The 25,648-nt window shown below is 38.2% G+C and overlaps 2 protein-coding genes across 2 annotated transcripts in view; both read left to right on the top strand.

Moving 5' to 3' along the window:
* mcph1 (microcephalin 1) overlaps positions 1 to 8,646 on the top strand; it is a 35,383-nt gene extending 26,737 nt beyond the window's left edge. The window contains exons 14-15 of the mRNA XM_022205313.2: positions 7,746 to 7,983; positions 8,065 to 8,646. Of these exons, the coding sequence (XP_022061005.2) occupies positions 7,746 to 7,983; positions 8,065 to 8,117 (291 nt within the window). The 3' untranslated portion in view covers positions 8,118 to 8,646. The remainder of the gene's footprint in view (positions 1 to 7,745; positions 7,984 to 8,064) is intronic.
* A 1,559-nt stretch (positions 8,647 to 10,205) lies between these two features.
* agpat5 (1-acylglycerol-3-phosphate O-acyltransferase 5 (lysophosphatidic acid acyltransferase, epsilon)) lies at positions 10,206 to 23,940 on the top strand. Its single transcript, XM_022205316.2, has 8 exons — positions 10,206 to 11,043; positions 11,600 to 11,669; positions 11,753 to 11,868; positions 11,976 to 12,065; positions 13,184 to 13,274; positions 14,284 to 14,445; positions 19,653 to 19,776; positions 21,854 to 23,940. Exons 1-8 carry the CDS (start codon positions 10,825 to 10,827, stop codon positions 22,077 to 22,079), a joined length of 1,098 nt encoding a protein of 365 aa, XP_022061008.1. The 5' UTR covers positions 10,206 to 10,824; the 3' UTR covers positions 22,080 to 23,940.
* Positions 23,941 to 25,648: the final 1,708 nt, after the last annotated feature.

Below are 25,648 nucleotides of genomic sequence, written 5' to 3' on the forward strand. Positions count from 1 at the left end.
AGGGCCATTTGATGACATCTGACCACAAAATATTCATGGCTTCTTAATTTATATCTGTTTCTCGGCTGATTTCTGCCACTTCAGTTTTAATGATCTTGGCAGAAATCTGAGTTATAAATATAATGAAGTGCAATTTAATCTTTCTCTTTGAGATCTGAAAAGTTAGGGGATAGTTGTTTTACTCTCGTGCAAAAAAATAATTTTGTAAATTGGGTTCAATTACTGATTTTGTCCAGTTTTAAATGTGTGAGCTGGTTGTGGGTGTTTTCTGGCCCATTCATGACCACACAAGCCAAAAATAGCTCAACAAATAGTGATCCCACACAGATTTCATGTTTCATTTCATGTGTGAATCTGGGCAAGTGTAACTGATCAAATTAAGAAACATTTTTCCACAAGATTGAATGTTTTCCTGACCTATTAAATGCATTTTCTGCTGCTAAATAGAATGGAGTCTTCCTATACCTCCTTTCTGAACGACATGCCTGGAATGCCTGTGTTTGAGACTTGTTTTTCTGTGGCTTAAAGAACTAGTTTCCTGGAAGATTAGTGCTGCTCCACAAAGCAAACAACCATGGAGCTGTATACAAAGTTTACTTTTTGGGATCTTGTCATCTTATAGCAGCATTATACCAACCTGACACAGTTTTGGCACTCAGTAAAGTTTGCCTGGAAGCTCTTGGACAATGTTGAACCAGCTGCAGGTGTGCTGTGCAGGAAGGTATTTGTCATGCACACTGAATAGCTGTGCCACCTTCATATAACCACATTTTGGTGTCAGCTGCACCATATTTCATTCTTTGAGAAGGAAAGCCTGAGATTGACCCTCTGCTGTGATATAGAAATACCAAAACAGAATTGTAGGAAATAGGCTGATGTAATAGTTACTGTAAAAGGGAAATGCAACATATTTAAGGCACATTACTTAAGAGGAAGGACTTGTCCTCATTCCAAAAATATGAGCATTTTCAGACGCTCACTCAAGCAGTGGATTCGTTTGCGCTATTTTTTGTATTTCTGTCTGTTTAAAGGTGATTGAAAGCCCAGGGGAGGAAGGAACATGAACAGTGATTCAATTAAATAGACATTACTTCCAGGGACTATTCATTTATTGAATTATCACTGAGCCAAATCCTATATATACCACACTCCAGCCAGCTTCCTCATGCTGCTGCATACATGTATAACAACTGCTGGACTGTCAAGCACACACTGTATTTCATTATGCAGGGCTATTGAGCCTAATTTGTTCCTACCTGGTTACAGGACTGTCTGCCTGCCTGTACAGCCTCTCTGCTCGGTATCTGCACAGAGCAAGAAAAATATGATTGTACTGAATGGCCACGCAGCTATTGATTGGGCTGTCGGAGCTAGACAGGTGGATTTTTCATGTGAATGACAAACAGTTGTTGCTTGCTCGATAGATAGAGCTAATCTAAGCTGTAACAATTGCAAGAGTGTTTATCAGTGAGAGCTCGTTACTACCGGCAACTCCTTGACCCATTTCTTAGACACTCGAGACAAATTCTGCACAATTACGGTGACAAATGCTGTACTTGGAGTCCAGCTTGCACCGATCTGATTTAAAAAAAAAAAGATTTTTAGAGTTATAGTGCAGCTGTTAAAATGGTTAGAACAGACTTTTTTTTTTACTGTAAAATGTATCTAATGTGTAATGTGTCTTGTAGTGATGAAACTGCAGCGCCACTAGTTAGCTTTATAGTTAGCTTTACCTCACTGCTTAACTGCCTTTTGTGTAAATTTACTGTTTTAAGTCACTCTTACTGCAGTCATAGTGTAATTATCAACCGCAACAGGCAGATGTTTTCAGCCGAGCTAAAAGTCTAAAAATCCATATACATTATCTGCTTAGCATTAAAGACGAAACAGACACAATTAGTAACAACCTGGTAGACATAGTGGAGCATGAAGAAGCTAAAGGGCCAGATGTTTTCTTTGGGAGATGATGGAAACAACACTGGAGGCAAAAACAGCCTTCTTCCAAAATACACACGTGGACAAAATTGTTGGTACCCCTCAGTTAAAGAAGGAAAAACCCACAATTCTCACTGAAATCACTTGAAACTCACAAAAGTAACAATAAATAAAAATTTATTGAAAATTAAATAATCAAAAACAGCCATTACTTTTGAATTGTTGATTAACATAATTATTTAAAAAAACAAACTAATGAAACAGGCCTGGACAAAAATGATGGTACCTCTATAAAAGATTGAAAACTATTTGACCAGAGTAACATGATTAACTCAGGTGTGTCATTTAATTGACATCACAGGTGTTTCCAAACTCATAATCAGTCAGTCTGCCTATTTAAAGGGAGACAAGTAGTCACCCTGCTGTTTGGTGAAAAGGTGTGTACCACACTGAACATGGACAACAGAAAGCGAAGGAGAGAATTGTCCCAGGACATCCGAAAAAAATTATAGACAAACATCTTAAAGGTAAAGGCTATAAGACCATCTCTAAACAGCTTGAAGTTCCTGTGACAACAGTGGCTCATATTATTCAGAAGTTCAAGACCCACGGGACAGTAGCCAACCTCCCTGGACGTGGCCGCAAGAGGAAAATTGATGACAAATTGAAGAGACGGATCGTTGGAATTGTATCCAAAGAGCCCAGAGCAACCTCCAAAGAAATTAAAGGTGAACTCCAAGGCCAAGGTACATCAGTGTCAGATCGCACCATTCGTCGTTGTTTGAGCCAAAGTGGACTTCATGGGAGACGACCAAGGAGGACACCACTGCTGAAAAAAACTCATAAAAAAGCCAGACTGGAATTTGCAAAAATGCATGTTGACAAGCCACAAAGCTTCTGGGAGAAAGTCCTTTGGACAGATGAGACCAAACTGGAGCTTTTTGGTAAGGCACATCAACTCTATGTTCATAGACTCAAAAACCAAGCATACGAAGAAAAGAACACTGTCCCTACGGTGAAACATGGAGGAGGCTCAGTAATGTTTTGGGGCTGCTTTGCTGCATCTGGCACAGGGTGTCTTGAAAGTGTGCAAGGTACGATGAAATCTGAAGACTATCAAGGCATTCTGGAGAGAAATGTGCTGCCTAGTGTCAGAAAGCTTGGTCTCAGTCGCAGGTCATGGGTCTTCCAACAGGACAACGATCCAAAACACACAGCCAAAAACACCCAAGAATGGCTGAGAGAAAAGCGTTGGACTATTCTAAAGTGGCCTTCTATGAGCCCAGATCTGAATCCCATTGAACATATGTGGAAGGAGCTGAAACATGCCATTTGGAGAAGACACCCATCAAACCTGAGACAACTGGAGCTGTTTGCTCATGAGGAGTGGGCCAAAATACCTGTTGACAGCTGCAGAACGCTCATTGACAAATACAGAAATCGTTTAATTGCAGTGATTGCCTCAAAAGGTTGTGCAACAAAATATTAAGTTGTGGGTACCATCATTTTTGTCCAGCCCTATTTCATTAGTTTGTTTTTTAAAATAATTATGTTAATCAACAATTCAAAAGTGATGGCTGATTTTGATTATTTAATTTTCAATAAATTTTTATTTATTGTTACTTTTGTGAGTTTCAAGTGATTTCAGTGAGAATTGTGGGTTTTTCCTTCTTTAACTGAGGGGTACCAACAATTTTGTCCACGTATGTATATATTAGACTTAGTTTGCCAGAAGGCCAGAAACATGCCCAATGAATAATTAGGTTTGCTCTGTACCTGCTAGGCATATAAATAAGCAACTTTTTTACCCAAATATTCACAATATCCAATTAATATGGGGATAATGTGAAAGCTGCCAGCAAGCAGCCAAAAAAAATTAATTGACCCCAGAATGTAAAATATAGAATAAAATTAAAAAGACATTATGAATAAATTGTTTTAAATATATAAATAAACCAACAATTTAAAAGTTCAGAATGATTAATACTAATCCAATATAATAAATGTTTTAGTTATTGTCACAATAAGATATTTTTCAAGAATTTGGCTTTATTTCACAGTGACATTGTGTATTTATTCCACATCACTGTACACTACCAGTCAAAAGTTTGGACACACCTTCTCATTTAATGGTTTTTCTTTGTTTTCATGGCTATTTATACTGTAGATCCTCACCAAAGGCGTCAAAACTATGAATATGTAGTAAGCAAAAAAAGTGTGAAATATGTCAAAACATGTTTTATACTATAGATTCTTCAAATTAGCCATCCTTTGCTTTGATGACTGCTTTGCATGCTCTTGGCATTCTCTCAACATTTACATTTCAGGAAGTCACGACTCCTGCCTCGTTAGATAGCAAGCAGATGCTGCTTCCAGATTTTGAGAGGTAGCATCTGGAAGTAAATGTAATTCTAAATCATCTAACTAGCTGCTGATGTAATAAATGAATCCAGTCCCAGTGATTAAACTTCTTTAACTTTTACGGTTTCTCAAATGATCTAGATTATTTACCAGCTTGTGACTATTCAGTGTCAAAATCATGAGCCAGTGTAGATGAACACGAGCTGCCTGTCATGTGCAGTCTTGTTTAGATATTAAAAAAAAAAAAAATTCTGTGCCTGTGTCATTTATTTGCAGCAGCTGCTTCTAGTTGGTTGATGTAGAATTACTTTGGTGTTGTGACTTTAGCGAACAGGAGCTAATTCTGGAAGCATTTAAGAAGTTCATGTATCATGACACATTTTTAGATTTCACAATATTTAAATGACCATATTTATTTAGTATTTATTTAGTATTTATTTATTTACTTTATTTATTTACTTACTCAACATATGTGCCAGCTTAAGAAGCAAACAGCAATGCGGGTTATGATAAGTGTATCTTTATTACAGCCTGAAACTAGTTAGCAAATTTAATTGAATTTTCTAACTGCATTGAAAACACCACAGTGGAAAAAAATGGCTATGACAGATAGTTCAATGAAAATAAATGAATGAAGGTGCTGTGGCCATGCCTGCATGGTAATTTACACATTAAAAGTCTTGACAGAAATGCTTTATTTTTAAATTGATTAACCCTCGTGTACAGTCTTGCCGGTGCTGCTGTTGAAAACATGGTGGCATTGCTTGTGTGATTTATAGACCAATGTGCTCAGTAAGCTCTCTCATGTGCTGGACTGTGTTTCTTATAGACCTCACATATAGCCTTCAATCATTCCCTCTAAAGCAGGTTAATGCTAACCTTATGCTGTCTCCTGATTTCTTGACACAAGGTGAGACCTGTGTGAACATTGACAAAAGACGAAAAGCCTCAAAGCTTGTTCCCAGACATTCAACGTCGCATAGAGAAGGTTCTTCCCTTTAATTTACCGGCTGACCTCTGCTGCATACAGAACAGAGCTGTATTAAGATCATAGAATAGTCGCTCATCAAATCCAAAAATACAACCTTCAAGGAGGATTCACATTCATGCTGACAAAACTATAAAAACAGTGAGGGATGTAAAAATTCCACCAGGCATATGTAGCTCATTGTAGAGTTCAAGAGTTGTCAGGAGCTAATGTGATGCTGATTGGATATGTAGTTATTTCAATTTAGTAATATGAGATAATCTGTGATTAAAATAGCTAAACATGTGCTAATGTTCTTCTACTGTAGGAAGCTGTAATAATATTAAGGTTTCACATTCAGCAGTGGCTTGGAAATATTTACTCGTACTAACAACAGCTGCCACTGTATAAATTGGCTTTCATGACACAGTCTTTTAATGGTGGCGATCTAGGATCTGTTTTTGCTTTTGGCTGTGAGGGTCTGAGCCTCACAGCCAAAGTGTTAAGCTTCTGCTGTGGCTCCGGCAGCCACCTTCAGGCTGGTTTCAGTACTTCAGTGCTTAAACTGGCTTGAAGACATCAAATTTGTGGCTGTGATGACTTACAAATGAGGTTCTTCAGCGTTGAAGTGGGTACTTCAGTTATTTAAACTGCCCAGTAGGAGATGAAGAAAGTTCTTTGAATTAAATTAAATCTATTCAACAGTCAGAGTGCACGTACATCTACATCAGTACAACGTAGATGTGAAACACATGTCCGTCCTAGTGTTTGTAATTATTATGCAGATTGATGATACTGATCTTCATTATGGAGAAGTATTGTTTTCATGTTCATCAGAGAAAAGAATCGTGACTCACATGAGATCCATCCATGAAACATGTGTTTCCTTTTTAAGCACTAATTCAGTGAAGCTACAGTGTTTCCTGAAAATCGAAGTATGAAGTATGGCAATAACCTAAATGTTTCCAACAGTTTTAATCTGAAATAGTAGTGAGCAATCAGCAGGACGTTAATTGAACTCATAATTTGCAGTAAATTACACAATCTGATCTCATGATTCTACTGTAGGTTTGTCTATACACAGTCAGATGTTTTCACGGGTAAATGCATGTACTGTATATATCCTCTTAGACTCACTGCTCACTCACTCTCCTCTTGGCTCTGCTGCACACATGTGGCAGAAATATTTAGACTATTACCACAGACATTTTCCACAGGGGACATTTTGACTTGTCGCAGTTGGTAAATCACAGGTGCAAATTATAAAACTGATGATGGTTGAATTGATTTTGCTGCTTCTTTGGGTTTCAGGGTGCTACTGTCATGACTGGGCACTGGAATATAATAATAAAGCAACACCTTTGTTGATTCCTGTCAGGTCAAAATGAGTTTGGTTACTTTATATTATTCCATCATAATTAATCAGAGTAGGTGAGAATGCCTGTTTGAGTCTGATTTCATGTTTTGATGATGAATTCATTCATTAATTCTATAGTGAAAGCAACAATCTCTAAACTCATTTGCTGTCACATAACTCTGCCATGAGGAATCGGAATCAGAAATACTTTATTGCTTATGTTACCTTTGCTCTGATTCAAGTTTTAGGAATATAAACAGTAAAAAATATATATAGATAAACATAAGTAGAAAAATCTGGAATCGCTGTTAGGTAGCTGGCTGCTGGCAGTTGTTCCATATTCAACCAGGGTTTCTGGGCATCAAAAAGCATTAATAGTCATTAAGTTGAATTTGCGAAAATTAAGGCCTTAAATGGCATTAAAAAAAAATTACATTTGATTCTCAGTGGCATTAAAAATCCTTTCTGCAGTTTTCAAGAAAAATATTTGATAATAATAATGTAATAATATGTAATTATAAACTGCATTTCGTCAGATATGTGCATCTGTGTAAACATGCCGAAGCATTGTGACAGTTGTTCCAGTCGGCTACAATTGCCAAAAACTGCATGTCTTTTAAGTGGCTGGCAGGCTGGACCAGGTGGAGGAGAGATGGGAAATAGGGAAATGCAAATTCTTGCAAAAATGACTAGAAACCATGGAATTCAGAGAATGACTGCAGCCCGGAGGTGATCAGGGGTGATTTCTTGATTCAAAAATAGTGAAATGTAGGGACAGTTTTCATATTAAAATCATCTTTTACAAAAAAAACAAACCCGTGTAACTTGTGTTCATGGTCGTGGCATTAAAATCTTTACAGTATAGCATTAAAATGGCAATAAAAAGCATTAAATTTGACTGACCGATTTCTGCAGAAACCCTGTCAACATGCAGGCATGAGAGTTTTATTGATCCTCTCATTTCACTTGCGGCAAGAAAGCAAAAAAGCACATTAAACAAAATGTCTGCAACATTTGTGTACGCAAATGTGGAAAACCTTTTTTTTTTCAGCGTCATTGAATCTGAACTGTAGCTTTGTCAAAACTTTGCATCTTCACTGTGTTTAACTCACTTTGTCTTTCCAGATCTGTCGCCTCCAGAGGCACCTGTCCGCCGGGGAGCACCAGCAGGACCTGTTCCAAGGCCAGCCAGCCATGTTTGTGTCCCAGCATTCCCAGCCGCCCACTCAGAGTCTGATGGAGCTGATTGAGCTCTGTGGAGGAACAGTCTGCAAAAGTGTGCGGCAGGCCGGCATCTGCATAGGGAAGTACAGCGGCAGGAGACCAGAGGGAAGCAGGATCCTGTCTGAGCAGTGGGTGCTGGGTAAGTAGCATTCCTGTCATAAATGATGCATTTTAATTTCACGAATAACTGCTTCTCATATTTTCTCTGATTCTATTTCAGATAGTATCACACATTTGAAGAAACTGTCTTATGATGACTACGACTTGGAGTGACAGCTGCTGAATATTTATTTAAGCTGTAAAGTTTAGTTCTATGAATATTTCCTGGACAATATCTGATCATACAGCACACCCTCATTCCAACCACACAGTGTTCCTCTTGTGCAGGTTCATCAATTTGCTTTGCAAATGTGTTCAGGGGTTTTACATAAAATCTCACAAACAGTCTAATTTCAAAGACTTTTAGTCCCTGGTTACTATGGAAACCTGTTACTTCTCAGGACTACCGAATATTCAGAAGTGGTTGAATTGATGGTGAAACATGGAAAATGGTTTTGGCAATCTGTGTTTTGATCCCTTACCATTTGCATTTCTTTTTATAAAGTAGCAACCACTACTGTGGCATGGTGTTCTTTTAATGCAAAAGATTGATTCTCATTCATGCCGATGTGAAATGAAAAATCACATCAAGGTACTTGCTCAGCCAGTTTAACATGTGTAACATTGTAATGGACGGTGAATTTTATATCCTTTTAGAAATGTTGTGTGATGTAATTTTTAATAAAAATAAACTTTTATAACATTTTGAGTCTTTTGGGGTATTTTCTGTCAAAAGAACTGTTGTTTAAGAATCAAGGTCAACACTTTCTGCAGACTTTGGTCTTTCTTTACAGTGATAGCACCATAAAGTAAAATCCCTTTTTACAACTTGATTCCGATTAGAATGAAGTGGTGAAATGGATCAGTATACCTAAAGTGCATTCAGAGTTCACTTGGCAAAGTCAGTGGCTTCAAGGTGACAAGTGAAGGCTGATGTATCGCAGCTTGTTCTAGCTTATTATACTTAATGGTGAAAGAAATGATTTTATTCATACTGTGTTACAAAATGATGAAAACTGTAAATATACTAGAGCACTAATTTGTCATTCATGCAGCTGTTGCTGGTTATAAAATATTCAATACATGCAAGACATCTATTACGATAGGTTTAATGCCAAAACAACCAAAATGGTGCTGTGTTTTCTCAAGTAAATGAAGAGCTCCATAGTTTTAGTCTTTTCACCTCATGTTTTGGAGCCACTTCACTCGGCCATGGGGAGTAAAACAAGGACGATACCACACCTCTGTTACCTCCCCACCTTCTGTGCAAATATTACCACAACATGGAAGTCTGCCAGAATTAATCCTGTTTCATCATCTATTCTTGCCTGTTTGTCTTTGTTATCCTGTTCTCTCGCTCACTTCTTGACACCCAAACCAGTCAAGGCAGATGGCTGCCTTCCCTGAGACTGGTTCTGCTGGAAGTCTTCCTGTCATTGCTCTCCATAATTGTGAAGATAAATAAAGAAAATTAAACAAAATTATTTTTTAGAAGTTGTAAAGCAGGCACAATAATACAAATTAAAACAAATTTGCCCAAAGGGAATTCAGAAAATCCTAAGATTTGTTAGGTTATCATGTATATTTGTCACAACGTTAATTCTACAGTAAATCAGTCACAAAAAATACAGTCTTAACCTCAATATGTTCACTTCTATTTGTGACTGCAAACTTATTTTTCTATTTGCAAGCACTTGGCACAATGGCTGTGTCTTAGAAACATGCTAAAAATAACAATAACATGACTTGATTGTCTCAAAATTGCAGACGAGTCCAATTTTTACTGCTCAAATGGGTCTTCCTGTGTCTTTGTTAACAACTCCTAGGGTAGTGGCATGTTTTTTTGAATCACAGGAACTGAGTTTAATGTTTATTGTACATGGTCCCCAAAAGATACATGTCAAACAAACAGAAAAGGTATCAGGTTTGGGTAAATTGGAATCTGTACTATTCCCCAGGGGCAATTTTGTCTTGCAGTCAGTCCCCCACAGTGGTACACAATTTGTCTAAAATCATGCAATAGACTAAAAATGTGATGATAAAATAAAATTGATTCGTAAATAATAAAATCAGCAGCAACTGAAGACACTAGAAATATGGTGATAATTTTTTTAAATGTAAAAATCAAGGTGAGTGCTGCAGTAAAAATACGGTTTGATCCTTTAATATCAGAACATATGGTTCCAATGGTGCTCCGTCGTTCATTGGCTGGTCTGCATCACGTCTCTCGGCCAATCAGCTTCCTCGTTCTTACAGGGTGTTATTACGTAGGGAGGCGTGTGTGACATTTGCTGCAAGAAGCTAGTTTGTGAACAGCTAGCCGGATAAAGATGAAGAACTGGGGAAGGAAATAGAGGGTATTTTCCCTTTTTAGCAGCTGAGTTGACTTTTGGGTCGGACTTTGTAACCGTTCTCACATTAGAGAAGACAGTTTATGTGAAATGTAGCGTTGTGTAAAACTTCCTGTCCTGCCAACACGTTTATTAGTCGGCTAACGCTTTTTATTAACTTATCCAGTGAATGCAGGGAGTTCGTGCTGAGGTCGTGTTCTGGTTCGCTCTTCTGGCATGTTGATACTCACTAGATAACTGTAGGTGGTTTTTTAATTTTTTTTATTGCACTATGGGTTCACGTTAAGCTGACTTGGCAAACTGCGCTTTGCACACAAGGTTAAAATTAGCTTTAGCGAACTAGCTCCTCACTCACTTCTTGCTGCAGCTTCCTCACTTTCTTATGCTGACTTCTCGGGGCAGGTGTGCTGAAAGTAGGCCAGGTGTGCTGTGGGACAGATAGGGTGCACTGCAACTTAATCATAGCGTTCACTGAGTGTGTAGTCCAGCAATATACTTCAGGGATTTTTCGTGGAGCCAGAGGTGGAATCATGCTGCTGTCTCTGGTTGTGCACACTTACTCGCTGCGGTACTGGTTTCCTGCCACGGTCATGCTGGGGACAGCTCCAGCCTATCTGCTGTCATGGGGGGCTTGGCGCTTACTGTCAACCGTCTTACCAGCGAGTGTGTATCACAAGTTAGACGACCGACTGTACTGCATCTACCAGAGTATGGTCCTGTTCTTCTTTGAAAACTACACAGGAGTTGAGGTGAGTGATCCTTCACTTTCTGTAGGTCAACTTAAAGAAAATGTCTCTTATGGTAACCATGCCAACAATGTATAGCAGCTTCCTATGAATGCATGTGCCTAGAGACCTTAAACTTGCAGTCAACACAGGACATGTATGTTGAGACTCTTGCACTGTTGTAGATGTTAAAAAAAATAAACCCAAACTGAAAAACAAGATCTTGATCAACTGCATGCATGACAAGAAACTCTGCATTCTTTTGTCCTTTTGCCACACCTTACACAGTTGGTGCTTTTGAACGTTTAGGGTGTGCTGGTAAAGAACAAAGATATTGTTGTAGCTGATAAAGCTTTATCTATGATCTGATTTTATTCAAGCAATAAACTGCCTGGAATGTTTCACCAAGTGGAGTCTGCACAAGCAGATTGTGTTTTTAGTTAGTTTGTTTTTAATTTGCGTTCGAACTGGAGCTGAATCCTTGATAGAGTAGTGTTTAGGTCACTGTGGAATAGTTTTGCAAACCAACTTTTTGCTGGCATATAATATCTTTACCTTGCTTTTCTTCCTTACTTTGTAGATTGTTATATATGGAGATATACCAAAGAACAAGGAGAATGTGATCTACCTGTCAAACCATCAATGTACAGGTAACTCATTTGCATATGCTGCTTTATAAACTTAGTCCAGTGAGAAGCACAGTGAAAATAACTGACCTGTGCTTTCCTTGTAGCTGACTGGATCATTGCTGACATGCTCGCCATCAGGCAGAGCGCTCTTGGTCACGTCAGATACGTCCTTAAAGATGGACTCAAGTGGCTCCCGCTGTATGGATGGTATTTCTCTCAGGTAATGCAACTGTGTGAGTATGAGAATGTCACTTTTTAAAGATGTAAAGATTCATCTGACTCACGTTCACCATTCCCTCTTCTCATTGGGTGGCTTTTTTCTCATAGCATGGTGGAGTCTATGTGAAACGAAGCGCAAAGTTTAATGAAAGGTCGATGAGGAAGAAGCTTCTCACTCAGACTCAATGTGGGGCACCGGTAAGTATACTTTATTAATGTTCTAAATTAGTCTCTTGGCTACATGCTTGTCTCTTCTCTTCTGTAAGGTTGAACAGAGGACAAGACGAGGATGTAAAGGGCACATCATGATATTTTCAAACTACAAAAACGTGTGTGTGAATTTAGCAAAGTGCATTTGACTCTTTTAGCATCACTAACATCAAGTATCTATTTGTTATCTCACACTACATCTAGAAAACAGTCTGTTTATGAGGAAAACCATCAACAATAAACAACTACGAATTGCTTCTGAATTTTTATTCAACATATAATTAAGTCTTTGTCATTACTAATTTGTATTAGCAGAACATCTGATGACAGCAGCACCAATGAGATGAAATGGACAATAAGACATTTTGTGCACAAAGGTTCAATTGCAGTGTGTTATTGTGTTAAAGGGGCTTTTTTTCCTAATCGCTTTTCTGGATTTGACTGGGAGGGGGATTAGTGCAGTGTGTGTGCATGTTTGACAGAAATGGTCCTGGTGACCCAAAGCTCCAACTGTGAAAGCTGTATTAAGAAGTTCAGAGCTGACAATCGATCAGTTGTGGCAATGACCAAAATCTGGAAAATAATGACACTGAGGTTGGGAATTATATTTAAAATTTAGCACTCATGAGTACAGACATTTTGTCAGTGTTTCAGCTTAACTGCGATAAGTACATCTCACTTGGTTGGTGCCAATAATTTGGGTTGTAAATGTAATTAAGAGCTGCATTGTTTCACTGTGTGCAAATGTGAGTAAGTTCTTAGTGTGGAAAAAGACAATTTGCAGAAGATGGAAAAAGAATATTTCTCGTAGATAATCCGAAGGGTAGAACTTGCTGGTAAATGTTGACCTTAGACACAATTCAAGACCTGAACAGCAGGTTTAGTCTCCATCATTGAAACCTCACTGTTGTACCTCAGTTGCCATCCAGGCTGTTTTGGTATGAAGCAATAAAAACTACACATAAATTACACATTCTAAGTTCAGGACAATGTTGACTTTCTGTGCCTCTTGCCCAACACAATCTGTAAATGTTTGAAATTCTTTTCCGTCCCGTGCAGTAAGAGCCAACACTGTATCCTTCATTTTCCGTGTTTTTCTCCCACAGATGTACCTTGTCATCTTCCCAGAAGGAACTCGGTATAATCCAGAGCTCCCGAATGTTATCGCAGACAGCCAGGCTTTCGCTACAAAAGAAGGTAGAGGCAGCATGGCACCCATTTACTGCTGTACTGCTACATATTAATTTAATACAGCCCACTAAGTCTGTAAAACTGCTGACTAAGTTTTGCTGTGTGAACTGTAGTCACCCTTAGAGGCCACATGAGCTTAGAAAACTCTTGATTCCACAGTTTTCAGTTTGCATTGTGTATTATTTTTATTATTAGACTAATGTATTATTAGGTCTTTAACTGTATAACAAAGGGGAGTTTGTATAAAATTGAAGGTGGGAACAGAATAAGATGTAATGGGATTATAGCCTCAAAAACTGGTTTTGGATTTTGTGTACCACAGTGTTGAAATGTAAATTTATAGAGATTTAAAAACACTGGAAATAGCTATATTAACTTTATAATGTACTCAAAATAATCAGAGTGCTCAGTCATAGTACTATAAAGACTATTTTTAAGAAATGTGTTTGTGTTAGTAGAATATAGTCTTACAATTTTGTGACTAAATGCTTTCTATGCTGCATCTGCATAATTATTATTATGATGTTATTGTGCAGCGTTTAGGGGTTTAGGTCAGCTCACAAACTGCATTGATTCCGCAGAGATTAAGCCTATCTCTGGGCCACAGCGCTGAATATCACCTTCCCCCATTAATCCAAATAAATCGCTCTGGAGAGCCAACATGTGCACATGACATTATCTGCTATTAGTGAGGTATTAGCGAGCAGAGGATGGTGTGACATCCAGCGATGAACAACAGACTGCGTGACGACTGAAACGAACACAAGCATTCATGTAGAATTTCTTCATTTTTAAATCATGCATTTTTCCTGTTATGTAACTAAAATAATTTGTGAGGGATTTTTGCCCTTATTTTGATAGCTGACAGGACATGAGGCGACGAAAAGGCATGCAAAGTTTCCCAACAACTCAATTCAACATTTGCTATTAGATGCTATTATTGTACATGTGACATAGAATGCTTTATGTTGACACGGTTCATGAATTTATTCCAGCTGTTACGTGTTTTTGGCAGGTCTGGCTGTTTTGAGGCACACCCTAACGCCCAGAATGAAAGCGTCTCACATCGCCATGGAGACCATGAAAGGCCACCTGGATGCCGTGTACGACATCACAGTGGCCTATGAGGGAACGGTGAGCACGTCTGGTCAAAGAACACCTGCGCCATCGATGCCAGGTGAGCAAGCACTTTATTTTTTAAAACAGAAGTTCCTGAAAAAGAAACCTGGCAAGACGTTCCCTCAAAACAACTTTTGAATTGAACTCGATCTTGCAAAATGATTCACAACTCATTTTCTTGCGTTAGTGGGTAAAAAACTATGCTATTTGTTTTAGTATTTGTGGTAGCAGACAGTAACGTGGTGCCATCATTTCAATTTTCTGTTTTCATTCACACCACACACTGCAATAAGATCTATGTCTGGATATCCTGTGTGGATAATGTGTTAAAACTAAATTCAGCAGAATGCATTCGGATCGGCCAGACCACATCTGGAGGTGGACAGAGTTGCATTGTAATCTGAGTCAGGTGTAAATGCAGTCTGTACAGCTCCAGCTCTTCCCTTGTAGAGAGGGATTCTAAAAAATGACTTTGCTTCCTTTGTTCTGGAACTCACCATCCTTGTTGATAAATCTAGCACCTTTGCCAAATCTAATTTCCATATTAAGATTTGATCTCAGTGTGGCCCTTTAAGCAATGTAATTTTAAAGGCTACAATGAAAAGCAAATTCTATCTGTACAGTGTTGTTGCTAATGACCACATGCACATGAAATATGTTTTTGTTTGGATGCCCATTAGCCACTGCAATTATTTTTCCAGGGTCTATATCATGGCTGCAATAATGATAACTGGCCGAATTATCTTCACCAGTGATTATTCAGCCCACTATTCTCTTAATTATTAGGTGAATCATGTGCTTTAGAAACACTTGAAATAATGCAGAATGTCACAATCTTAGAGCCTGAGGTCATCAAATGTCCAAATTTTCATTGTCAAATTTTTTGGCATTTTGCCTAAAACAAACAATGAATCTGCTCCAAAACTGTTGATAACGATTCTTGCTTTCTACCAGTCGGCTGATGGATTGTTTGTAGCTCTGCACACTTTTTCGTGCTTACTGTGTAGCTGCCACCGCCGGTGTTTATCAAAGCTGCCTGTCTAATGAGAATGTCCGATGTCTGTGCACTTTTGGAATTGTTGCTGTGTTCTGTCATCAGTTATTTTGGTGAGATTTGTCACACACTGAGGACAACTTTGCAGGACACACACATATTTATACAGAGTGTAGTGGGACTGATACAGGCAGATTGGTATGTTTCTCTATCATTATGCTTGCTGTGTTTTGAAGCAGAAGCTTGTAATAGTAAATTGTACAAGCACAGTAAATCACAACATGTTAAGAGCTTTTTTTTTTTTTTTTTTTTGACTAAAAATTAATAGAAGGTTAGTTTGGGGATATGGAGGGAATTCTCCTGGAAAAATTTGGCATGCTTCTTTATTACACCAAAGGTAAAAAACAGACATTTAAACCAACATCAAAAATGTTGGAGACAGTGTGGAGAACTTGATGTACATCACACATGTTTTTTTCGAAATGTCAGAAAATAATAGCCTAGCCGCACTAGACAACCCACAGCAACGAATTTAATTCTCTGCCAGGGTGGGTCGAGATACCCTCGGTAAGCCTCGAGGTTGGATGCTCCTAAAACTGGCCGACGAATCACCATGAAGTGTAGAGTCAGAAGGCGGGCGTAACTAAGTGACGACAGAGGCGCGACGATTCTGACAGAAACAACCGGAAACAACTAGCATAGCCGCGCTAGACAACCCACGGCAACGAATTTAATTCTCTGCCAGGGTCGACAACAAAAACAACAACAGTCGTTGAGCTCCATTAGCACCGACTCTGAATAATCTTTCTGTTAACATGTCTGTAATATACTTGAGCTTCACCCATTGAGTGTAATAAATAAGGCTTCACCAAACTACCGCATCCTCTGATGATCCTCTAGGAGCCTATTCGTTGGGCTGATTGTTTGTATACCTACCCAATTGCTGCACAGTGATTTGAAAGACAACCTTATAGCCCGCCTCCCTCCCTGTCGAGAGTTCCTAGACCCTTGTGTCTTCAGACCTGGGTCTAGCACGGCTAGGCTAAGAAAATAACTGTGTTTTGTGAAACTGTATATGAAGAGCTACAACAAATAACAGGCTATGAGCTGCAGCGTGCTTTATCTTTGTAATTTCTCTGAACAGAGTGTGATGGGAAATGACAGACATTTAATCAAAGTACTGCTTGTGGCATGTAAGAAAGACATAGCAAGAAACGGGGGGGAAAACAGGACCACCAACAAAAGACCAATGGTTGAAAATAATTGAGGAAATCTCCATAATGGAAAGACTAACTCACAAACTGAGATTACAGGCAGCACAAATGGATAAAAAATGGACTAAGTGGACAGAATACAGGACTCGAAATGGCAACGTTGGAGGAGAGCAAGGGGAAAATTCTGATTAACAGGATTTAAACATGATGTAGATGCTCTGTTACTACCCAGGCACTGTTCAACTGTTGTGTTTGTTCATTTGTTTAAGTATATAAAAGTAAATATAAACCTAAGTGGGAGAAAAAAAATTAATACAAGGTAGCCAACTGGACTTAAATGAGGAGTTTGTCCAGCAACCAGCGCTTGTGGAAAGTTCTTGACTTTATATCCAAAACATACAGTGCAATTTCCATCCAACATTAGGTATGATAAATGGTAGCAAGTAGAAAGGTGGTAATCAATAGAACCATATTGACTCAGACTAAAATACATCATCAGAAGTTTGGAGTGCAGCTTTTCTATATGTTGGCTTTATAAAAATTACTTAATAATAAAAAATGCATGTAAATGCCCGTTATTAATGCAGGAGATGTGATTTGGTTTGTGCACAGAGAAACTAATACTATTTTCACAGCAGATAGAAATACAGCTACTGACTGTGAGCTCTTTCTTGTTCATCAGCGTTTCCATAAACACACACACAGACATTGTATTATCAACCACGCAACCTTGTGTACGACGGGGCGACCCAGTGTCCGAGTGGTTAGGCCACATACAAATCAAATGTCCGGTTTGATTCCCAGCTGTCTGGACTATTTGCTGCATGTTGTTCCCCTGCTCTGTCGCCACATATTTCCTTTCTCTCTCTCTCTCCACTGTTACGGTCCAAAAATGGCATAAAACGACCAAAAAATAACCTTTAAAAAACAAACTTGTGTGCAACTCCCGCCTCCCAACTCTCAGCAATTAATCACAAAGCAAACATCACCTATTAGCGGTCATGGCTTCCTGTAAACAGCGTGACTCTGTGTTTTGGAGTCTTTGATTATTCCGTGTTCCCAGTTGTTCGACGAGCGCCGTTTGAATGTGAAAAAAAAAAAAAAGCCCCACAACATCCCGTTTCAGTCAGGAATAAACATCGATGTGTTTCTAACAAACAGCAGAGAGAATAGACAAGCATTCCTCTCATCACGCACATCCTGGCCTCGTGTGGTGAAGGTGACTTTAGTGATTATACAAGGAGGTGGAAGTGACCAGAGGCTGCAGCGACAAGAGTCCAAACACTGACCAACGGTTCTCATCAGTATGAATCATCTCAGCTTATTGTGATGGAAAAATATTAGGCCCTGAGGTGTGACAAACATCCCTTCCTCATGAATGAAGGGTCACACATCAGTTATACGGGCCTTTTTCATGTGTCACAATACATATTATTCTCCAGTAATGTTACTTTGCTACAATGTTATTGGATTATTCCAGAATTAACAGCTGGATTTTAACTTGTACTTGTTTACTTAATAACCTGAGACCCGCAGTATGTTGTAGTGACTGTGCATTCAGACCCACTTTAACTTATTTTGATTAGAAAATCAGTATTGAGATCAGCCTTGTGAAAGGCCTGTCTCATGTATCAGCATTTACTGCTCTTGTTACGTCTGTTGATTGTAATTTGAAGGGAAAAAAATCTTGCGTTATTCCAAAATATCAGCGCGTGTGGTTGGGGAAGATCTTCTGGTGGAAGGTAATCATGTGCAACATAAAAGTGAATCTGAGGAAGCAAAGTAGAAAAAGTTTGTCTGAACTTTGAATAGTTTTGAGTCCACTGTGGGAGAAAATATAGGAGGTTGAAGTGAAATGTATAGTTAGCATGTATGCATTTCAAATTAGTGCATTCTGTAAATTCAAAAGTGGATATCAGTTTAATTAATTTATTCCTCTTTGGTTTTTACTGTATAAATTAATGCACTTCTTCAAATCTCCTCTTTACATGCAAGATATTAAAGATTCCTTCTCTCTATTTTTGGGTGTGTTAGATTTTATCGAAAGGATTCAGATTGAGATGTTTTTCATCTGATCCACGCTGTTTGTTTTCCCAAGTGTGTTGTGGAACATTGTCCTGCTGAAAAACACACATGACCTGCAGTGGAAGCTTTCATTAGTAGGTCTGGCATTGATTTGTGAAATGCTGTAAGAGCCTTATAATGTATCGGTGCCAAATACAAGTTCAGATTCAGAGCCGCAAACAACACTTTGCCTAATGCAAGTGGAGGAAGGAACACATTAACAGCCTCGCGTCCTCGTAAGAATGACGTTGGCTTTTTTTTTTTAAAGAGTGTTTTTGTAAAAATAAATGCATTTATTTGTGTCGGTCCTCCCGAGTCTCCATCTCTCAGTGAGCTGCCAGAGTTCATTTAAGTGGCACATATTGTGTGTGAAGGTCAGTTTAAATCTGTGCAGCAGCTGATGGAGGTGCTCTCTCTCCGCCGCTGAAGCAATCTTTTCGCTGCTCACTTCGATCAGGTTTCCTCTTTTGGCCACACGGCCACATTTCCTGATAATATTGCATGTTGTGGAAACAGGAACTTGAAGGTCTCTGGGGGTTCACGTGTAGCCTTGAGCGTTCACACTTGGTAACATTTTTATGTCTGACCTTCTCCGACGCTTTGGTTTTATTCCTTCGCTCAGTGCCTTCACGGTTTGACTTGACACTGAAAACTTTAACTTATTTACAGTCAGAAAAATGGGTTTCATGTCTTCATACAAATGTTTTTAGTTGAATTTTTTTTTTCTTTCATGTCAAATGGTTGATTGGTCTTCACTGACTTTAAACCGATTTTATTTTCTGCTCTCGTTAAATAATCAGTTTATCCAACCAGCTTCTTTCATGTTCCTTCCTTTACTTTCATCCGCCTAAAGGTTGTCGCATCACAACGTCACAGCCGCTCCACTCCATCACTGTCGCCTCATGTTGATTTTTAAGTGCTTACTGTACGTGCGGTCGCGCTGAAAGGCTTTTCCTGTTTTTGTTTAGTCTCTTTATTTTTTGTGTTTGACAGAATTCCTTTGCAAAGAATGCCCCCGCATCCACATACACTTCGACCGAGTGGACATAAAGGAAATTCCCTCAGAGCCAGTGTTTTTCCGCAGGTGGCTGCACGATCGGTTCGAAATCAAGGACCGGTAAGTGTGCACGTGTGTGGATGGAACAATTAATCATGTCCAAATTGCATGCTTTGTGTTCCCTGTTGTTTTCCATGTGTCACTATGTATCTTGAGTTGTGTGTGTGAACAATAAAAACAGTGAAATAAATAAGAAGAAGCATAATAAAAGTACCGAAAAACATCTGTCGCAAGTTCTCAGTGTCCAAAACTAAAACATGTTTAATTGATTATTGTACAGGGTGTCCATAAAGTCTCGTTCCAATTTTACGAATTTATTACAAAGGCAGTTGATAAGATGTCTAAACCATCTAGTTTTTCTACCTCATTTAATACACCTCTCTATGGGCACCATTAGTTACATGAAGCACATCAAGACGGTACTCGATTTCTTGCCATGTTCGCTGTAGCATTGCCTCATCGATGGAGGCAATGGCATCAGAAATCTTTTGCTTCAAGTCAGTAATGTCCCATATCGTTGCTCGATACACGATATCCTTAACAGGACCCAATTGAAAGAAGTCCAAGGGAGTGATATCTGGTGATTGTGGTGGACAAGGAATTGGCCCATCCCTTCCAATCCACTGTTCTGAGGGGTAGTAGCCATTTTTTAGGTTTCATTTAACAGTACCTCTTTCACCAACACACAATTTCAATGTGATTACAAACTTTAATAAACAATGATTACAGTAAAACAATTCTGGTCAAGGTATCTTATCAATTGCCTTTGTAATAAATTCTTAAAACTGTAAAGAGACTTTTTGGACACCCTGTATATAATGAAGAGGCAGCTGCACAGTGGACTGGTGGTTAGCACTTTCGCCTTGCAGCTGGAAGATCCCTGGTTTGCGTCTTGCAGTCTTTCTGCATGGAGTTTGCATGTACTCCCTGTGCGTATGTGGGTTTTCTTTGGCTACTCTGCCTTCCTCCCACAGTCCAAAAACATGCTGAGGTTACTTGGTATCTCTAAATTGTCTGTAGATGTGAATGAGAGTATGTAGTTTGCCTTTATATGTAGTCCTGTGATAGACTAGTGATCTGTCCAGAGTGTCCCCTGTCTTCACCCTAAGTCAGCTGAGATGGACTCCAGCCCCCGTGACCCTAATGATGATTAAGCGGTGTACAGAGAATGGATGGATGGATATAATGAAGACAGTCAGCTACTGTTTGACTTCGTTCTTTAACCTCCTGAGACCTGAGCTTTGGTTGGGCTTGCATTTTAGATTTCTCCCAGTTATTTTAGATAAGGAATAACCAATAAGTATAATAAGTCAATAATATGTAATATCTGATTGTTACATGTATCATATTTTATTATATTTAGATTATTTTTTTTATTTTTGATGTTATTTTATTGTGAGCAATAGCCTGTTTTTAAAAAATGAATGAATATAAACAGATGTCTGTATATGTGGTCTTAAGAGGTTCATTAATAATGATTTAAACAGTTAATTTGTTTATTTTTTTTCAAATGACTAATCTGTTTATTGATTGACTATTATAATGATGCTATTTTTTTTAAATTAGCATATATTAGAAGGTAAGATAAGAAAAACTGATAATGATAATTAAGCAAAGCAAAATAATAGCAGCAGAGTTATTTGTGTTTACAACCTGTAGGATTGTCAGTTTGTCATTTTGCCGATTAAACACTACATTAAATATCCTTAGATTTGGACTGTTGAGACTTGACAAACCATTTAAATCCACTTTGGCTTTTGGAAAACGTGGTTGCCATTTTTATCGGTTTATCTGACCTTTAATCCAGTAGCTATTTTAATATTTTTTTCAAGAAAGCAATCAGCATATTGATGCATAAACAGGGTCCAGAGGTGCGGCTACTCTGTGAATTGCGGAGGTGTTTTGAAGTGATGCTGTTCTCACATATACAAGTGGTCTTCTATTGATCTCAGCACAAGCTAGGCAAGCAGCAAAAAGCCCTGACATGATCCGGGAGCCGTCTTTGTGCTGTACCTGCTGTAAAAAAAAAAAAATCCTGATGTGAACTTTTGTCAGTTTGTTTCACTTCCTTGAGCATTTCTCCGGCAGGCTGAAATCCTAAGAGAGCTATCTGTCTTTTTTTTTTTTTTTTTCAAAGGCTGCTGACAGACTTCTACGAGTCGCAGGATGCCGACAAGAAATGCAGATTCCCGGGGGAGGGCAAACCTTCTCAGCTGAAGCTCTCCAAAACCCTCCCCTCAGTGATCATCCTGGGGGGACTGACACTGCCATTGCTGCTGACAGAGAACGGCAGGAAACTGTATGTGAGAACCTGGGTGTGCGGGACGCTGCTGGGCTGGCTGTGGGTGAACGCTTTTCCTTAACGAACAGGCCAGAGGCTGCCACGACGACGAGACGCACAAAAGACTTGGAGAGACGGTGCCATTTTTTTTTCCCCCTGTATCGATGCGACACAAAGTGTGTTGCAGATGCAGAGCAGTATCCGTTAAGAGGCTCAGAGATTTGTCTGTCCCACTGTTGACCGGAGATACTGAAAGCTTTTTGTGCTACTCTTTCTCTCATATTATTTGGATTTGCAGCCTGAAATGACGAAAAAAAAGAAGAAGAAAAAAACATGAGCGGATTAATTGAAAAGTAAAAGATTTCTCAAAAATAATCCTTTATCTCTACTATGAAATAAAAAATAGCTACATACTTCTCTTAAAATACTTTCGCCCCTGATCAAATTTGGCCAAACTCGTATTCTTGCATGCCGTTGTTTTCCATAAATCATTGGCCAGTTTTAAAGCCATTTATTGTTTTTGAGAGCAAAGTGTGCCGAGCACTCTGAAACATTTATTGATCAGTGTCGGCTACTAACCAACTGAGTACACTAGCCTACTGATGATGCATCATTAATTATTAAGTGCACTGACTCATTGATATTTGATATTTTTTATGCCAAGTCCCAAATCAGGAGGATTATGCACTTTTTTCCATGTACATTTTTTTTCATCGGTAGAACAAAATAAACCTCAAATCCTCCGTAGGGGCTCATAAACATGACACCAGCTGCATTGTTTACCATTAATCTTCATCCTGACATCACTTTGTTTTTTAATGACGATGAATGTAGCCGTAAAAAAATATATATTATTCATTTATGCATATGTAAAAGATGCCCATATTAATAGTAATATCTTTACAAATACAAAATGTTGTACATTTTTGATCAAAATCTTTGTCTCTGGAGAGCTCACATGGAAGAGTGTGTTTAAAAAGAAAATGTTCTACCGATGTAAAATGTAACTTCAACTTTAAAATGTCAGTCATTGCCAAAACCTGGTGTATTTGCCATGATGTTCTGATAAGAGTGTCTCTACGTGTTTTAAGTTAAGCAATAACTTGTTTTATTGCCAGCCCTGATGACGGCAAAGAAACTTCATGTTTGTTCTAGTTGTCGAGGTTCTAAATGTTCTTTTTATATATAGTTTATTCAGTTTCATAACTTTTATATGCATTTGTTGTTTTGAAAGCCGTGTTACGGTTCACGTGATAAAAGTATCTACCTAACAAAAAGCTGACAAAGCCATGTTAACAGTATATCACAGGTTCCTGTGCACTCAAAGCCATTTGTATTATAAACATCACTGTATTGTTAAATACACTGTATGTCCATTGTTGTTGTTTACTATAAGAAAACCATTGCATTTTCCACGAGTCACTTTACATGTTTGCCATCTCGTCGTTCTCTAGAGTTAGTCCGAGATATGTTTTCCTCGTGGATGGTACAGTAATCTCACAGTTTTTACATGTCGCTCTGATACCTCACTTGAATAATCCTTCCTTGTTCTTAAAAAGACCCTTGTCAGCCATTTTATAATCATTTTTATCCTGACAAGATCAGACTGCAACTCATCAGGAAACTCTGTGTAGACAGTATTTAAATGCCAACTGTTTTTGGAAACGTGTGCCTTCTCTTTGGAGGAGTCGGTCCTCGGCCGTCTCACAGAGGGCCACAGTGGCTCTTTTCCACCAGGTGACCGCGTGGAAGCTCTCCGCTGGAGCTGCTGCTCGCTGCAGCCTGTGGTCACATTGTCTACAGCTCATAGTGGCTTATTTTGCTCTAAGAATGCATTGATTTACACTTTTTGAGGACTATTATTAAACAGTGAAACCTTTAATGTGTGTAAGGTATGGAAATGGGGGCTCAGAGTGATATAATAAAGTGGTTTTCTTTGGGGAGAGTCGAGTCTTGTCTGTTCTCTTGACGTGATTATTAAAGAACGATAAAGTCATGGATAATAGAAGTGCACATGTATATCCACATACCACTGGAAAAATGTTCCATTTGTGTAATTTGTCTCATTGGAAAACAAATATTTGGAAAATTGGTGAAATTTTATACATAACTTTTATTTACATGATATTCATGTCCTTTTTAGACACACAATCATGACTAGTATTTGATAGAAGTCCCACAGGTCTAAGGGCTTTAGCCAAGAGCGGGCAGATCGTGGACAGATTAAATTTTCTGTTGGCCACAAAGCTCATCTTTCTACTTACTGACCTCTGCACACACTCTAATCTGACTGCATGTATAAAGACTCAGCTTTCAGGTTTCATGTACACAAATCTCATCTTGTATTAGAGGTCACATAATATATATATTTGTAGGAGGAATTTTACCCATTTTAAGTGAGTTTTTTTAAAAATCAGACGGTAGTTGAAAGCACTATTAACGTCTTGGTCACAGGCTGTTTGTGTTACACTGCCACCTATTTGTGCCTGATGAATTATTTCACATTAGGAGATTTTACAAGGTCACATTTCTACACAGAGCTTTTATTTACAGTGTTAATCTGTCCTAGACAACTTTATTTGCACTTGTTGCAAACTACAAAAGGAAATATTACGTAATGTCTGTTTTCTGCCAAGTCCCATATCAGGAAGATTAAGCTCCTTTTTTATATAAAGTTTTTCTATCAGTTGAGCAAAATAAACAACATGAAGTCCTCTGTAGGAGGTCATACACATTGTTTACCATAAATATTCATACTGACATCACTTTGTTTTTAGTAATAATGAAGGTGGTTGTAAAAAAAAGTTTATTCATGCATTAGTGAAAGACAGCCATATTAATACTAATATGCTTACAAAATACAACATGTCTCACATTGAGTTTGTTTTAAAAATCAAAATCCTTCACTGATGTAAAATGTAACTTCACCCTTAAACTGTCAGTCACTGCCAAAACCTGTTTGCCATGTTGTTCTGAAAAGAGTCTGCATCTATTTGAGGTTAATCAGTACCTTATATTATTGCCAGCTCTGATAATAGCAAATAAACTCAAGGTCTGTGGTGTTTCTCTGAATTCTAAATGTTTTATATAAACATGATATTTAGCTCCATAGCTTTTATTGTGCATTTGTTACTTTGAACACCAAATTACCGTACACATTATGAAAGTATGTACCAGTACTGTAAATGACATATTGTTGGTTTTCAGACAAATGAAATAATAACATTTATTTGCTATATTATATGTTAAAAAAAAGTTTAATTGAGATTTGGGGATTACTCAGTGAAAATAAGTGATGCTTTCTAGGCTTGTTTGCTTTTATATATTTTTAAAAATCCATTCATTCATTCATTCATTCATTTATCTGATCTTTGTTTAAACTTGGAATACAATCAGCTCTAAAGGCCTCACTGACAATGTAGCTGTAAGATAAAATATTAAAAGGTAAAGTTAGTAGATTCATTTTTTAAAGAAAGCATTAATCAGAGCATTTAAGTTATTAACTAAAATATAAATGGTTAAAAAAATTAAAATGATGAAATTAAAAACCTGAATGGCTCTAAGGTTAAAAAAAAAAGAATTAAACTTTTAGTATGTGCATTTTATTCCAGGTTGGAGGTGCACAGTGAGTAAAACTGCATTTTATAAACT

The sequence above is a fragment of the Acanthochromis polyacanthus genome, chromosome 15 (genome assembly GCF_021347895.1).
Source record: "Acanthochromis polyacanthus isolate Apoly-LR-REF ecotype Palm Island chromosome 15, KAUST_Apoly_ChrSc, whole genome shotgun sequence".
In the NCBI taxonomy this organism is placed as follows: Eukaryota; Metazoa; Chordata; class Actinopteri; family Pomacentridae; genus Acanthochromis; species Acanthochromis polyacanthus.

Bases quoted from the DNA above. Each gene is read 5' to 3' on its own strand.
- agpat5 (XM_022205316.2), top strand. From the start codon at position 10,825: ATGCTGCTGTCTCTGGTTGTGCACACTTACTCGCTGCGGTACTGGTTT. The intron at 11,869-11,975 runs GTAATGCAACTG...TTTTTCTCATAG, and splicing joins ATGGATGGTATTTCTCTCAG to CATGGTGGAGTCTATGTGAA. The intron at 13,275-14,283 runs GTAGAGGCAGCA...TGTTTTTGGCAG, and splicing joins GGCTTTCGCTACAAAAGAAG to GTCTGGCTGTTTTGAGGCAC.